General features: G+C 53.8%; 1 protein-coding gene across 5 annotated transcripts in view; it reads left to right on the plus strand.

The window, feature by feature from the left end:
* DOCK4 (dedicator of cytokinesis 4) overlaps positions 1-13,406 on the plus strand; it is a 313,731-nt gene that overhangs the window by 285,210 nt on the left and 15,115 nt on the right. For all 5 annotated transcript variants that reach the window (XM_037155987.2, XM_037155989.2, XM_037155988.2 and 2 more), the window contains 4 exons: positions 525-629; positions 4,080-4,221; positions 5,582-5,748; positions 8,581-8,667. In XM_037155987.2, coding sequence (XP_037011882.2) covers positions 525-629; positions 4,080-4,221; positions 5,582-5,748; positions 8,581-8,667 — 501 coding nt within the window. The remainder of the gene's footprint in view (positions 1-524; positions 630-4,079; positions 4,222-5,581; positions 5,749-8,580; positions 8,668-13,406) is intronic.

Below are 13,406 nucleotides of genomic sequence, written 5' to 3' on the forward strand. Positions count from 1 at the left end.
ATTTCCAGGACAATAGGAGTCGTTCTCTGGAACCCCTGGGGACAATAATACCAGCAATGGGAGCCATAAGCGTCCGGTGATTTAAAGTCCACCATCGTCAAAGGCACGCTTCAGAGCGCCCAGCTCAGACAGCACTTGGTGCTGTGGGCCTCCCTGGGGAGGTCGCTCAGGTTATCCCTGTCCATCCCAAGCCAGTGAGCACCTGCCCCCTGCTCCGAGTGGCCCGGTCCGAGGGCAGGCAGATGCACAGGGGCGCACGCCCAGCCCGAGACTTCTCCAGAAAAGGCTGCTTCTCACACTTCATGCTGATGTTATTTAATTGGGAGGAAAATAGTCCCCCCATGGACGGTACGCATCGAAATCATTTTATCTGGCAAGAACACGGAAGAATGCACTTGACCCTTTACAGCCGGGGCCCGTGAGCCACCTGAGAAACAGAGCGAGGCCTCCTTTCCCAAGATGAGATGCCCTCTCTGTCCTTAGAGCTGAGAGACAGAGGACTGAGCCAGTGTCTCCCTTTGCAGATGATGGAGGCCTCTTTGTATGACAAAATTATGGACCAGCAGCGGCTTGAACCAGAGTTCTTCAGAGTCGGATTTTATGGGAAAAAGTTTCCATTTTTCTTAAGAGTAAGTAATGTGCTAGGTAATGTGCTGTCACTCTCCCAGCAGATGTCCCCGTCCGAATAGGGAGACACCCATGGTGTTTGCCCTTTCAGACACGAGAACAGCATGAGACACTCTTCTCACGTTTTAGCCCGCAAACCCCACACTTACCTGGAGGACCTTGTTCTGAACAGTTTCCCAAGACACCCAACAACCTTTTGATTTTGCTCCCTAAGTCTCGAAGTTGGTCATACAGGGGAGCAGTCTTTGGTCATTAGAGTCATTTCTCTCATGTGACTGCTAGTCACTCTTCTTCAGAGTTAGCATCAGAGAAAGGGGCAGGCCAGGTGTGGGGGCAGAGGAGTGGGGGTTCTGCACTGCGGCAACATGGTGATTCCACAGCCCCCGGAGACCCACCTGCAGAACCAGGGGGAGAGCGGGGTGCAGCAGCATGATGCCTTTGCGAAAAGGTGGACATCACCCAGCAAAGGAAGCCCAGTTACTGCCAGTACAGACTCTCTCTACAGAAGGCAAGTTTCCAGATGCTCTAAGGTGCCTGCTGGATAATAAAGTACTTGGCTCAGTTCCTTTCATTTTTCACATGGTGCCAAGTAGTGTCATGTGCTTGGTGCTTGCTGAATGCTCCAGTATGTAACATCTTACTTTTATAAAAGCTTTGGTCAGGAGAGAACACATACCTCCCCAAGCAACTAAGGAGACGTGCCTGGGATAATTTTTTAAATTGAATGACTTCATTACGAACTTGAAGTCTCAATGTACAGTACAAAGATTGTATTCGTACATCCCTAAACCTTGCTTTGCCTTCAGCACGCAGGAGTAGATGTAGGTTGGGGGGCGCTGGGTGGCCAGCAGGGGGAGAATGCTGACTGAGGTTCATGGTCACTCAGCAAACAATCATCGGCCTTTCAGGTGGAAGGTGTTAGTGCCTGGGAGCTCACGGAGCTTAAGATTCTGCGTCCCTGAACCAAGTGTTTTCTCTCTGGTTCAGGAGAGTGTATAGTATACATATTCTAGAATACCCAACCACCACAGACACAGGCTCACTCCAGCGTCACGTGGAATAGACATCAAATGACAGGCTGGCCTCATCTTTCACCGACTGCAGTGACGGTGTGTTTGGGTTTTACCTGTGCCACACGGACACAGGTAAAATCTCCTTGTTGGGTTGAGACTCGGTGTTGGGATGGTCCCAAAGCTAACCCTGAAGGTGGGCGGCCTGAGGACAGGGGAAGCTTCATTCTGGAGCAGAAACCACGGCTAGCTGCAGAACAGAACAGACCAAGTCCCGGGGCCAGGCCTGCTGCAGGCCTGGGCTGTGGCCGGCACCCCTGCACAGCACACCTGGCCAGGACCAGGTTCTGAGAGACGCGGGGGGCATGCTAGGGCCGTGAGCAGCACAGGGGCCCCAGGGGGACCCCTGTGAGGGTTCCCCGGTGACCATGCTACAGACCCACTTCCTGTTAGCTCAGAATCATGCAGAGTAAGAGATGGCGTTTTCTTCCGTGTTAGACTCAGGGCTCACGGGCCCATGACGCGTAGTAGGTAGTGGTTAGAGGCAGGATGTTTTTAGGTGGTCCACAGATCTGTTTTTAATTTTTTCTAAGGAATCAGAAGAAAAAAGTGAACGTTGAGGTTTAAAAAGTTGTTATATAGTCTATTGTGTTACACATCAGTTACTGCTGATAGATGCATGCCTGTACTATACCAAAGCAGCCGTACAATAGGTCTCTAACATGTTTGTGGCTAAGGGACTCACAGGAGTCATAATGTGTTCTGACCAAGTTCAAGTTCAGCCAGTGAGCCCTCTGTAAGGCACCCTTGATGGCCACCTAACATATGCAATTGATGTGAATTAAAGATGTGAAGTTAAAAGAACCAAAGTCATTGGAGAGCCATCATTTTAAAGGGAATTTAGCATTTAATAAAATAAATTTTGTTTAAAAAGTCTATTAAAATAAACCAATCTCTGTATCATCAGGCTTTTAAAAACAGCCTTTCTGGATAGAAATGGCATTTCTTTCTAAATGAAGGAGAAGGGTCGCCCTCTATTGGTCTTTAAAGGCACTGCACACTTCGGAATCACTGGGCTAGATTCTAGTCTATTATTCAATTCAAAAACAAATAACAACATTAAAATTTCCTCTCATTGTTTGATCAATTTCAAGGTAATTTTTAAAGCTCAGATGAATTACTACATTGAAGGATCTGAGTATTTTTTTTTATCCATGTGGGGAATGTGCTCTTTCATGACGGTGTGTTAAAGAACCATTTCTCTGAGAATGACTAGGGGCAAGGATGGGGGGGCAGGGTCACTTCTCAGTGACACCCGTGCTCTTTAGGTCCTGCCTAAGTGTGTGTTTCCTTTGGGGGTTAAATAAGATGGGGGCAGAGTGCCAGGTCAGTCACAGCGGCACTGTCCTTCACCTGTGAGAGTGCCCTCGCTTCCACCCATCACGGAGGTGCTGTTCGGAAACGGCCCATCTTTCCAGCTGCCCAGTCTACCTCCAGGGCCACCTTCCCCCTTCTCCCCTGGTTCCGGGCAGCCCTGACCCACAGGAGACGCATCAGTTGTAGAACAAAACAAAACAACAAAAAGAAGTGCAGCATTTCGCAAGCCCCTGAACACCTCGAGCCTTTAAAAGCTGAATGGCACTGGGGTTGCGGCGGACCCAGCCCACCTTTCTCCTGGAGGGTCTCACGCAGGACCTCTGAGCTCTGCAGCTTCTCCGAGAGGGTGCCGTGCACCGTGTTTTCAGAGATGGCACTGACTTCTTTTCCTCTGTGTTTTGGGAGAAACTCGGTATCGGTTTACAGCACACATCTTTAGCTTGTGTGCGTGTGAATGAGGGGAGAGGCATGATCGCCCTACTTTGAGAAGGGAGGACCCTCTCTGCCTCCTCAGGCAGGGGAACCGGGAGGGTGGGCGTGCTGCTGGGGGTTACCGAAAGCCCAGGGCACGAAGCTCCCTGACGCTGCCCTGCATTTCTGGTGTTTGGGCGCATTTCTCAGGCTGTTCGAGGGGTGGGAGCCATGGGCTCATGTACTGCCAGAGCCACCGTACCTTTTGGTTTCTCTCTTTGACTGATATGCTCGGCTCTAGAGCCCTGATTGTCTTTCCTCGTCATTGACTTTATTGGGGTAACATTGGTTAATAAAATTATGCAGGTTTTGGGTGCACAGTTCCGTAACCCATCACCTGTGTTGTGTGCTCACCACCCCGAGTCAGGTTTCCCTCCATGGGGGGGGGTGGGTGGCTTGTTCCCCCTTCACCCTCTGCAAATCACCACACTGCTGTCTGTGACTGTGAGGTTTGGGGGGTTTTTTGCTTAATTTTTCACCTTTTTCAGCCAGCCCCATTGTCCCCTCCCGGCTGACAGCTGTCAGCCTGTCCTGTGTCTCTGTGTTGATTCCTCCTCCATCCATTCAGCTTGTCCATTTCCGACCCGCCCGCAGAACAAGGAGTTCGTGTGCCGTGGACATGACTATGAGAGGCTGGAGGCCTTCCAGCAGCGGATGCTGACCGAGTTCCCGCACGCCATCGCCATGCAGCACGCCAACCAGCCCGACGAGACCATCTTCCAGGCGGAGGCGCAGTGTATCCGCCCCTGGGTGTGTGCGCATGCGCGTCCGTGCGGCTGCGGGCCCATCCCGGCTGGATAGCTGGGCCTCGGGCCCCTGTCACTCACCAGGTCCTCTTTCTCCCTCTGTCCCGTCAGCTCGTTTCGGCTCATCTCCTTCTGAGCCCACTCGTTCTGTTTATGATCCTGACGTCAGTTGAAATCTCTTGAAGATCCCGTTTAGGTTTTTTTCCTTTTCATTAAAACTTTTCTGTCTTTAGCTCTGCTGTCGAAGCTCCTTTTAGTGATTTCCTTTAGAGAAATTTTCTTCTGCCATACCCCATGGAAACGGCCTCAGTTTGAGGAAATCACAGCCGTATGTTTACCAGAATGTATCGTTAACCCCCTTCCCCCTTGACATTTTTATTTTGGGATGAAAAAGAGGTCCCCCAGTATCTTCGGGGGCTCTTTGCCACAGCATCCTGGACAGCCTTGTGTAATTGCCCTATAACTGACCCTCCCGTGTCCAAACAGGAGCAGCTCAGAGGAAGTTGTGTAGGCATTAGGGACAAAGGACATTCCCCAGGTGGGATTTTCTGAATCCCTTGGTCTCTTCCCGAAATGGTGGGTGGGTCCTACAGACCCAAAAGACCCCTGATAACTGTGGGTGCCATTCCAAAATAGAACCTAAAATGCATCAGAAGCAAGTAATCCTTGTACATAGAGAAAGCTACTGTGCATCCTTCTCGGAATGAGAAGAGCAGGTAAAAATGGAATTATAGTATCTGTAATTTTTAAAATACCAACCACAACTAAACCTCAGCTTCTCGGCCCAAGACTCGGGAAGCAGGCAGCTCAAAGGCGGGAAGGCTGCACCTTGGAGCCTCGCACAGGCCGATGTCCGTCACCCACGGGGCTGGCTCATGTTTTTGGTCCCAGTCATGAGTACTGGTACATTACTAAACAGATAAATGTGGAAAGGGGCACATATGGACCAGAGACGAGTGCATCTCCTACAATGACTGGAAATAAGATACAGGGGTTAGAATTCATACAATCCTGAGTACCTACCATCCAAACGGTTCCTACCCACTCCCCTCCCACACCCCACCAAAAAGAGAAAAATCCGTGATCAGTTCATGGGTCATAGAAAATTTAAAATAATATATTTTTAGAATTGCCTACCTAGAACTAACTCAAGGCCTGTCATTGGAGAAGTGATTGGTGTGAACAGAGTTCTGGGCACTTTCTTGGGAATGTTTTAAATTACTTCAAGCTGGAGTGGGATGAATGCCCAGCTGTTGCCCAGCCCCTTCTCTCCCCCACACCCAGCTCAGCTACAGCCAGACTCGCATGGCATCTTGCACATCGGGTTTCCTCCTTGACCCTCCCTCCCAGACCTGCAGATCTACGCTGTGACCCCCATCCCGGAGAGCCAGGAGGTGCTGCAGAGAGAGGGTGTCCCAGACAACATCAAAAGCTTCTACAGGGTGAACCACATCTGGAAATTCCGCTACGACCGCCCCTTTCACAGAGGCGCCAAAGACAAGGAGAATGAGTTCAAGGTAGGTGGCGTGCTGTTCCCCGCTCCGGGCCGGGAGCACGCTGGGCTGGGACCCTAACTGCCTGTGGGCTCAGGGCACAGTCAGGTGAAAAGACTGGGAGGGTGTAGGAATCCCCAAGTCTGGTGGTGGTTGAGCTCTGCTGGGCTCCAGAGTGGCACGGGGCACTTTCTGACGGGGGGACGAATCCTGGACCCCCAGCCCAGGAATTCTAACCTGGTGCATCTGAGAGAGAGCCCTGGCATCTGCTTCTTGCCACAGTTCTTGTGGCCACAGGCTGCACCCAGTCTCTGAGCTCAATCCTCTTACTCATTTGAGGCACCTTGGGAGGCCCAGGACAGGTGTTCCCAGGTGCAGTCGAGGGGAATGAGTAAAGGATGCTGAACAGAGAGGACTTCCGGGCAGAGCGCAGTGAGCAGACTGTGGGTGTGGGGTGGAAAACCCTGCCCCGTCACCTGCTGCTGTTTCTTGTCAGCACAGCGTATTGTTAGGGTTTCGGAGAGGGCCCAGGTGAGCAGCAAACCGTAGACCCTTCGCACGTGCTGCGTCCTCTGTTCTCGGAAGTCCCAGTACGCCTGCAAAATCAGAGCTTGCTTGGCCAGGGGGGGCCGTGACCTCTCAGAGCCCCACTGGGGGTAAAGGGACAAGGTCACTGCGGAGATGAATTACTATCTGCTCTGTCATCGTCCTGACAGCAGGGACGTGGGGAGGCCAGACAGGTCCCCAGGTTGTCTGTATTCTCCCCTCTGAACGAAGCAAAACCAGTGTATTGCTGTGGGCCCTGGCTTAGCTGCTTCCTTCCCAGCGAGTCTGTGCTTGAGCCAAAACCTAACACTGTCCCAAGATTGTTTCCTGCTGAGTCGCCCTGTCACCTCTGCCTAGGTGTCGGTGCCCAGTGCTAATCCCAAGAACCCAGGGATTAGTCACAGCCAAGCAGTGGGAAGGGGCAGCTGGGATGGACGGTCTGGAAGAACTGTGACGGGACCGGACACAGACCAGCCCTCAGGGCCAGGGGAGCTGGTGGGTTAAATAGCAAGGCTGGAGACCATTGGAGAAGGGACTCCAGGATGTCGCTGCGAAGAACTGCAGTAGTCCTTACTTCCTAGTCCTTTGGGACACACGTGTTCCCTTTCACCCTCCAAAACCACTTAAAGATCGAGAGCTTATGTGGTAGTTCCACTGCGGGACCTTCCAGTGAACAGAGTCGCACTCCACGCAAGTCAGGCCGATGCCTTGCCTGGAGTCCCATACAGACAACTGGGGACCCAGCCCCAGAACCCGGAGCTTCTCTCCACTGCTCTTTCCACCACATTTCCTCGTCATCATCACCTTAAATGTTTGTCGGTGGTGTAGCCGACCCCCTAAATAATGTCATCATCATCATCATCATCGGTGTGGCCCCCAGAGCCTCGGCATCACAACCACTCAGCCACCTCTTCCTTAGCTCAGCAGCGCCCCACTTCTCCCTGAAGCTCCCCACTTCTCCCTGAAGCTCCCCACTTCTCCCTGCAGCACCCCACTTCTCCCTGCAGCACCCCACTTCTCCCTGCAGCTCCCCTCTTCTCCCTGCAGCTCCCCACTTCTCCCAGGAGCACCCCACTTCTCCCTGCAGCTCCCCACTTCTCCCAGGAGCACCCCACTTCTCCCTGCAGCACCCCACTTCTCCCTGCAGCACCCCACTTCTCCCTGCAGCTCCCCTCTTCTCCCTGCAGGTCTCCCTGTGCCTTTTGCCAGGCTCGTCCCCTCTCTATGCCTGCTGCCCTGCTGGGCCTGCGCCACCCCCACCTGTCAAACTCCCACCTTTTTTCTCCCAATTCCACTTGTTGTCACCTGCTTTGAGGACCTGCCCACCTTTTTCTCTCAGCACCTGGAGCCGCCCTTTCTCTGTGTCCTGAGCCGTATGTACCGGCTGACCCCTGTCACCACCAGGACACATCCAGCCCCCTGTCACAGGGACGCCACCCTGCTCATTTCAGCACACCTCTGCTGGCTCACAGAAGTCCTTCCTTTTTTTTTTTTTTTTTTTTTTTGTTGCTGCTGCTGAGTAAATGGCACTGTTTGGGGAATGTCACATGGTTTATTAATCCCCTGGGAAGGGACCATGTTTAAATGAGAGGAAGGAGGCATAGGTACATCAGCTCTTACCAAAGGCAGCCGTGTCCCAGGTGTCCTGGGGATACTGGGCCTGGCCCGAGGGAGCCACTTCTGACACACAGACTCGCCCCATGGCTGCAGCGCAGCTCGGCCCAGGAACCACTGCTCCCTGGGCAGAGCCGGGAGAGGTCGGCGGTTCCAGTGGCCGGTCCAGGCTTCGCTTGGAGCAGGTGGTGCCGCCTCTCTGGGTCTCAGCGTCCTTCCTCACTTGCAGCAGGCCCAGCTGCAGGACCGCTGAGCCCTCTGCTGCCATGGGCGCTGTTCCCTGTCCTGTGCTGACCAGGGGGGACAGTCCCCCTTCCACACCAGCATGGCGGTGCCCAGAGGAGTAAAGAGAGAGGCCAAGTTAGGATTTCAGATGAACAGTGAAGAAGATGACAGGGTGACAGCCTCTGTTTACGTTTTTAAGTTTTCTGTTCACCTGTGAGATCATGTGTTCCCCAGAGAGGAAGGTGACAGGAAAAACACAGTGGCCTTGCTCACAGACGCCCCCTCATCCTGTCATCTCGCTGTGATGGCTTTGTGGGTGTGAAGGGCTTCCTGCTCACCAAGCACTGTGATGAGTGTCAGAGACAAGTGGGGAGAAACACCCCTCAATTAGAGCGAATGGCCACCGTGAGCCATAGCTGGGTGACGAGGAAGAACGGCACCGCGGGGACTGACTTGTCTTGTGTCTCGCAGAGCCTCTGGGTGGAGAGAACGTCGCTGTCCCTGGTGCAGAGCCTGCCCGGCATTTCCCGCTGGTTCGAGGTGGACAAGCGCGAAGTGGTAAGGCCCGCAGCCTATTATGCTCAGCGCTTGCTCAGCGCAGCCACTGCTGCAGTCCCACCCTCGGTCACTGGCGTCTGCCTTCGACCCAAGTCTGCAGCACTGCTCAGAGGGAGTTGGCGCGTGTGTATGGTACTAACCACAGGGCCACAGCTTGAAGGAGGACATTCCCGTGTCCTCATGCAGCCAGCCAGTGGGAGTCCTCAGAAGCTCCGGGCCCTGAGTGGGCAGGCCCGGAGTTGGAGAGCGGGGGTTCGGGCCTCGCCATCGCTACAGCCGTGCGCCCAGCAGTGATGGGTGTGTGCCAGGCCTGCTCGGGGAAGGCCGTGGCCGTGCCCCAGCTCTGAGCTGTGTGCTCTCACCCCTCCCGCCCTGGTTTTACTGGCTTTTGCCAGAGGTCCCATAGCAAGACACCGAGAAAGGACAGACTCGATCCCAGATTTTTCTGACTCCAAAGCCAGTGAGTTCATCTCATGCAGCCTCAGTTTCCTTCTAGGGAGTTGGAGGCTCACGGGAAGGCCCAGGACAATGTTGGGAGCACAGTAGGTCCATACGGTGAGAGGCTGCAGGGACAGGACGCCGGTATGTCAGTCGCACTGGGTGATCCTGGGGGAACACCAGCTGGAGCTCGGGATGTTGTTACAGAACCTGGAACCTCAGTGCCCAGGAACTCTCGGGGCGAAAGACATGCCCCCAGCTCTGGTCCCCAGTGGTGGGGACAGGGAGAGCAGTTGCTGACAGCGGTCACATCTGGGTGAGGGCCCACCCCGCTGTCCCAACTGCCCCTCAGACTGACCCCTGCGATGTCAGACGCAGCCCTTCTGCCCCCCCAGCGTATCACAAGGGCCGCAGCCAGCCCTGTGGGCACCCCCACCCTCTCCCGGTAGGAGGCGTGCCAGCTGTGAAAGTACTGTCGACCCTCTTGGTCACTCGGCGAGCAGGCCCACTCGGCAGTAGAACAGTGGGGTGGCCTCTGCCCAAACTGCCTTGAGAATGGCTTGTCCTGCCAGAAATCTAAGCGTCGACTGCGCCCCCTGCCCCACCTCCCCCAGCGTATCATGTTCAGTCGGGCTCAGGGTTTAATGCCATTTTTACTTTGCAGTGGCAAAAATGCGTGTGGCACCCTAAACAAATCCAGTGCTGTGTATCGTTGGGTCTGAGGCCAGGGTCCTCATGCCGCTTGCTGGCACCGTGGTGCAGGTGTCCCGGCCTCTCCGAGGGAGGCCAGTGGCTGCTGGCCGGGGAGCTCAGCATCTCCATCATCATCCTTCCGCGAGGCCTGGGCCGGCACACAGGCCTGCTGCCCGCGGTCTGGGTGCCGATGCGTCGGGCAGCCTGTGTGCCGCTCCTTGGGAATCGATTTCGTTTTCTGTCTTTAAAACAAAAGTCAGTGTTTTTCTGATTAGAAAGTAAGCTTATCTTTAAATTTCATATGAGATGAAATAACCTATAAAATAGAATTTATACATAATGATTTTTTAAAGCTTCAACTGACGATCGCGAGTATACTCTCACATGTCCATCAAGACAGCATGAGGCTCCACTTTGGAAATAGTTCCCGCTGTTCGCCAGGCCCACTGCTGGCGCCATCTAGTGCCTGGATTCTGCAGGTGCCTGCCCTCCCTCCGTACAGAGCAACCTGCGTCAGCTCAGACAAAAGGAGGAAGACAGTGAACTCGTTGTCCACCCTGCACTTCCACAGCTACCCCAAAGGCCAGCTTCGTTTCCTCTGCACCTTGTCCTTTCTCTGTCGTGCTTGCAAGGTGTCCAGCCTCCTGGCGTCTCTGGGCCACACTGGAAGAAGAGGAGTTGTCTTGGGCTACACACAAGATACACTGTGACACATCACAAAAAAATATCATGTTTTCCAGGAATTTACGATTTTGTGTTGGGCCGCATGCGTAGACATCCTGCAGCCTGCAGACCTCGGGTTGTGCGCCCCTGTTAAGTCTCAGGCACCGCGTGATGTGGTCCGTAAATATTTCCGTGTTTCTGTTAACACAAAAACACAAGCACAGTAGCATCCGGTGTCCAGTCACTGCGCATTCACACTTCACCAAGGGTTCGTTCACTCTAGGGGTTTCGTTTGTTGGGATTTTTGTTTGTTGTTTGCATCCAGACCCGAATAAGAGCCCTCCGTTGGCACTGGCCGAAGGGTCTCCTAAGTCTCTCTCCATCCACAGCCCTGCCCCATCGCTCTTGTTTTTCCTTGGGGTTTTTTGTTGTTGAAGAAACCGGGTGGTTTGCCCGGAACGTTGCCTCACGTCTGGAAGTTGCACATGGAGGACCAATGGGGCGAAAGTGCCTTTGTCCCTGTGGTTTCTGTGAACTGGCAGTTAGTTATAAAGGGTTGATGAGATGTGTTACTTTTATTTTTTTTGTCAGACTACTTCATAGGCTATGTTATTTGTGTCTGGCTGTTTTGGGGGATGTGGGCAGGCACTGGGATGCATCTGTTGGGGACGGCGCAGCGGGGACACTCTGTCACTCCTCTGTGTCTTCATGGGGACACTTCTGTACAGAGCACTGTCCCTCAGAACGATCGGCCTCCTGGGGTGCAGGAGAGGAGGGACACCTCTGTTCCTCCCCTGTACTGACCAGTTTTCTCAGGACAGTGGCCCGGAGCAGGTCGGTTCGGCTGGTTTTGTCTGTGGTGCTGAGTCCCTCGTGGATTTAAACATAACTGTCCCGTGTCCATCCTTCCCAGTTACTGCTCGTCCTCAGTTTCAAGTGGCTCCACGTTGCCCCTCGGGGGCCGCTTGACAGCAGCGCCTGCGTCTCCTCCACAGTCTGTCTCTGCGCTGACAGGGCGGGCGGGCAGGGTGTCAGCCCAGACCGAGGTTGGCAGCAGGCTGTACTCGTCACTTGTCCCCTAACCAGGTCCAGACTTGTACACAGTTTTAATGAGTTGATTAGAGTTTGAGCCAAACAGAGTCTGTGCCTGGAAGCCAGATCACAGCAGACTAGGAACACTTCCCAAAGCAATGCAGCTGGTTGTACGCATTTGGAGTGAAGGGGGAAGGAAGGAAGGAGACTCGGAGGCTGGAGGAAGTGAGGGGGGATCAGAGGACAGCAGAGTTGAGCACCCTTTGCTTTCCTGAGGGTGGTCAGAGCTCATATCAAAGGGGCGCTAACCTAGATACACAGAAAGGAGGGGCAGAGCTGGCTTCCGGCACAGATAAGCCTTCTTTCAGTAAAGAAGTCACAGGCCTGGGCGTGACGGCCCCCCACGCCCTGCGCCGCAGTTAGGACTCTGTGATCAGACCCCCAACCCCGGTGAGGTCACCTTGGGTTAGATTTCTGACAGCGCCCTGTCTGCCCAGGCTCAAGTCTCGGCTGAAGCAGGCAAACATCCGAGACCTCGGCCCGTCCTCCCAGTCCTTCGGTCCCACATCAGCGCTAACATACGGGAGTCCCGAAGTGGACCTCACAGGGTCCCTCGTGTGGGGAGCACATGTAAGCCACGAAACATCCGGGGGTGTACTTTGGAGGGCTGTGAAGCGTCTCTGGGACGCTCTCCAGGGACGCCTGCCTCCTCCTGGGTTCTGGGCTCACTGACCACAGCAGCCCTTCAGCCCACAGAGATCATCCCTTTCTGGTAGCAGCTAGTCTCAGCCTGCTGGTCTGAAGCTCTGCTGACAAGGAGAGCAGGTCTTCCTGCCGTTCCCCTAGGGCCCTGCTGCAGAAAAGGGTGGGTCAGAGGCCAGCTGCTTGGCTTCACACCTTCTTCCCAGGGGCCCCCACTTTCTGGAAGGCCCCAGCCCAACAGCAGCCCCGGCTCCTAGGACTCCCAATTCTTTTTAGCAGTGAACAGTACTTAAAGATTGCAGCCCAGAGGGCTGGGGGGAAATAGTCCTTGATGAACACTCTTTACACATTATTCTTTGCACACTTCTTTGACTGTTTCCTTAGAATAACTTCCCTGGAAGCAAATCGACCTATCAGAGGGTCCACAGTGTAACCTGATCCCCAGGCCAGCTGGGGCATGCATCAGTCAACGCCCCGTGGAAGGGATAGCTGTTCTCGGGGACACGCATGTCCCCAGCATCTTCTCCAGCACGGGGTGTTGTATGTCATTTCAGTCTTCCCAGAGAACAGACCAACGGGATCCTGCCGGGGCTGGTTGGGGGCCTTTTTCGCCCATGGGGAAGAGATGTTTTCGTGTCTATTCTTTCCACCTCTTGGGGGGCACCGGTCATGGTTTTCTTCCGTGCTGAGAAACAGTGATAATTCGTCTGGAATACAGGTTGGAAACATTCCCCAAATTGTCATTTATCTTTTTCTTTTTGTGGCTGTTTTATTTACCTTAATTTTTTTCATATTGGTAGCATTGCAATGTGTAAAAGTGAGCATGAGTTGTTTTTTTTTCAAGAACACACAACATAAATTTAGCCTGCTGACCATTTTCAGGAGTACAGCGCATCGGGGTGGCTGCCTGCACTCAGCGACACACGCAGAGTGTTCGTCTTGCAAAACAGAAGCTCTGGGCCCGTGGAGCAATTCCTCTTTCCCTCGTGCTCGCCTCTGGCAAATTGTCTCCAGCTCTCTGGCCTTTCTTTCCTTCTCTCTGTAGTATCTTTTGATGGAGGTGCAGTCCTAATTTTGACACAGTCCAGCTATTCTAGTGGTTTCCCATCAGTTTAAAAGGATGTCCGTGACCTCGGAAAACTGTCGTTTGTCTCCCTGTTGGGAAGAACTGATTCATACGTGTGCTCACTGTGAGCTCACATAGCTTGGCC

Source organism: Artibeus jamaicensis, unplaced genomic scaffold (assembly GCF_021234435.1).
Source record: "Artibeus jamaicensis isolate MK-2021 breed Jamaican fruit bat unplaced genomic scaffold, CSHL_Jam_final contig_1016, whole genome shotgun sequence".
In the NCBI taxonomy this organism is placed as follows: Eukaryota; Metazoa; Chordata; class Mammalia; order Chiroptera; family Phyllostomidae; genus Artibeus; species Artibeus jamaicensis.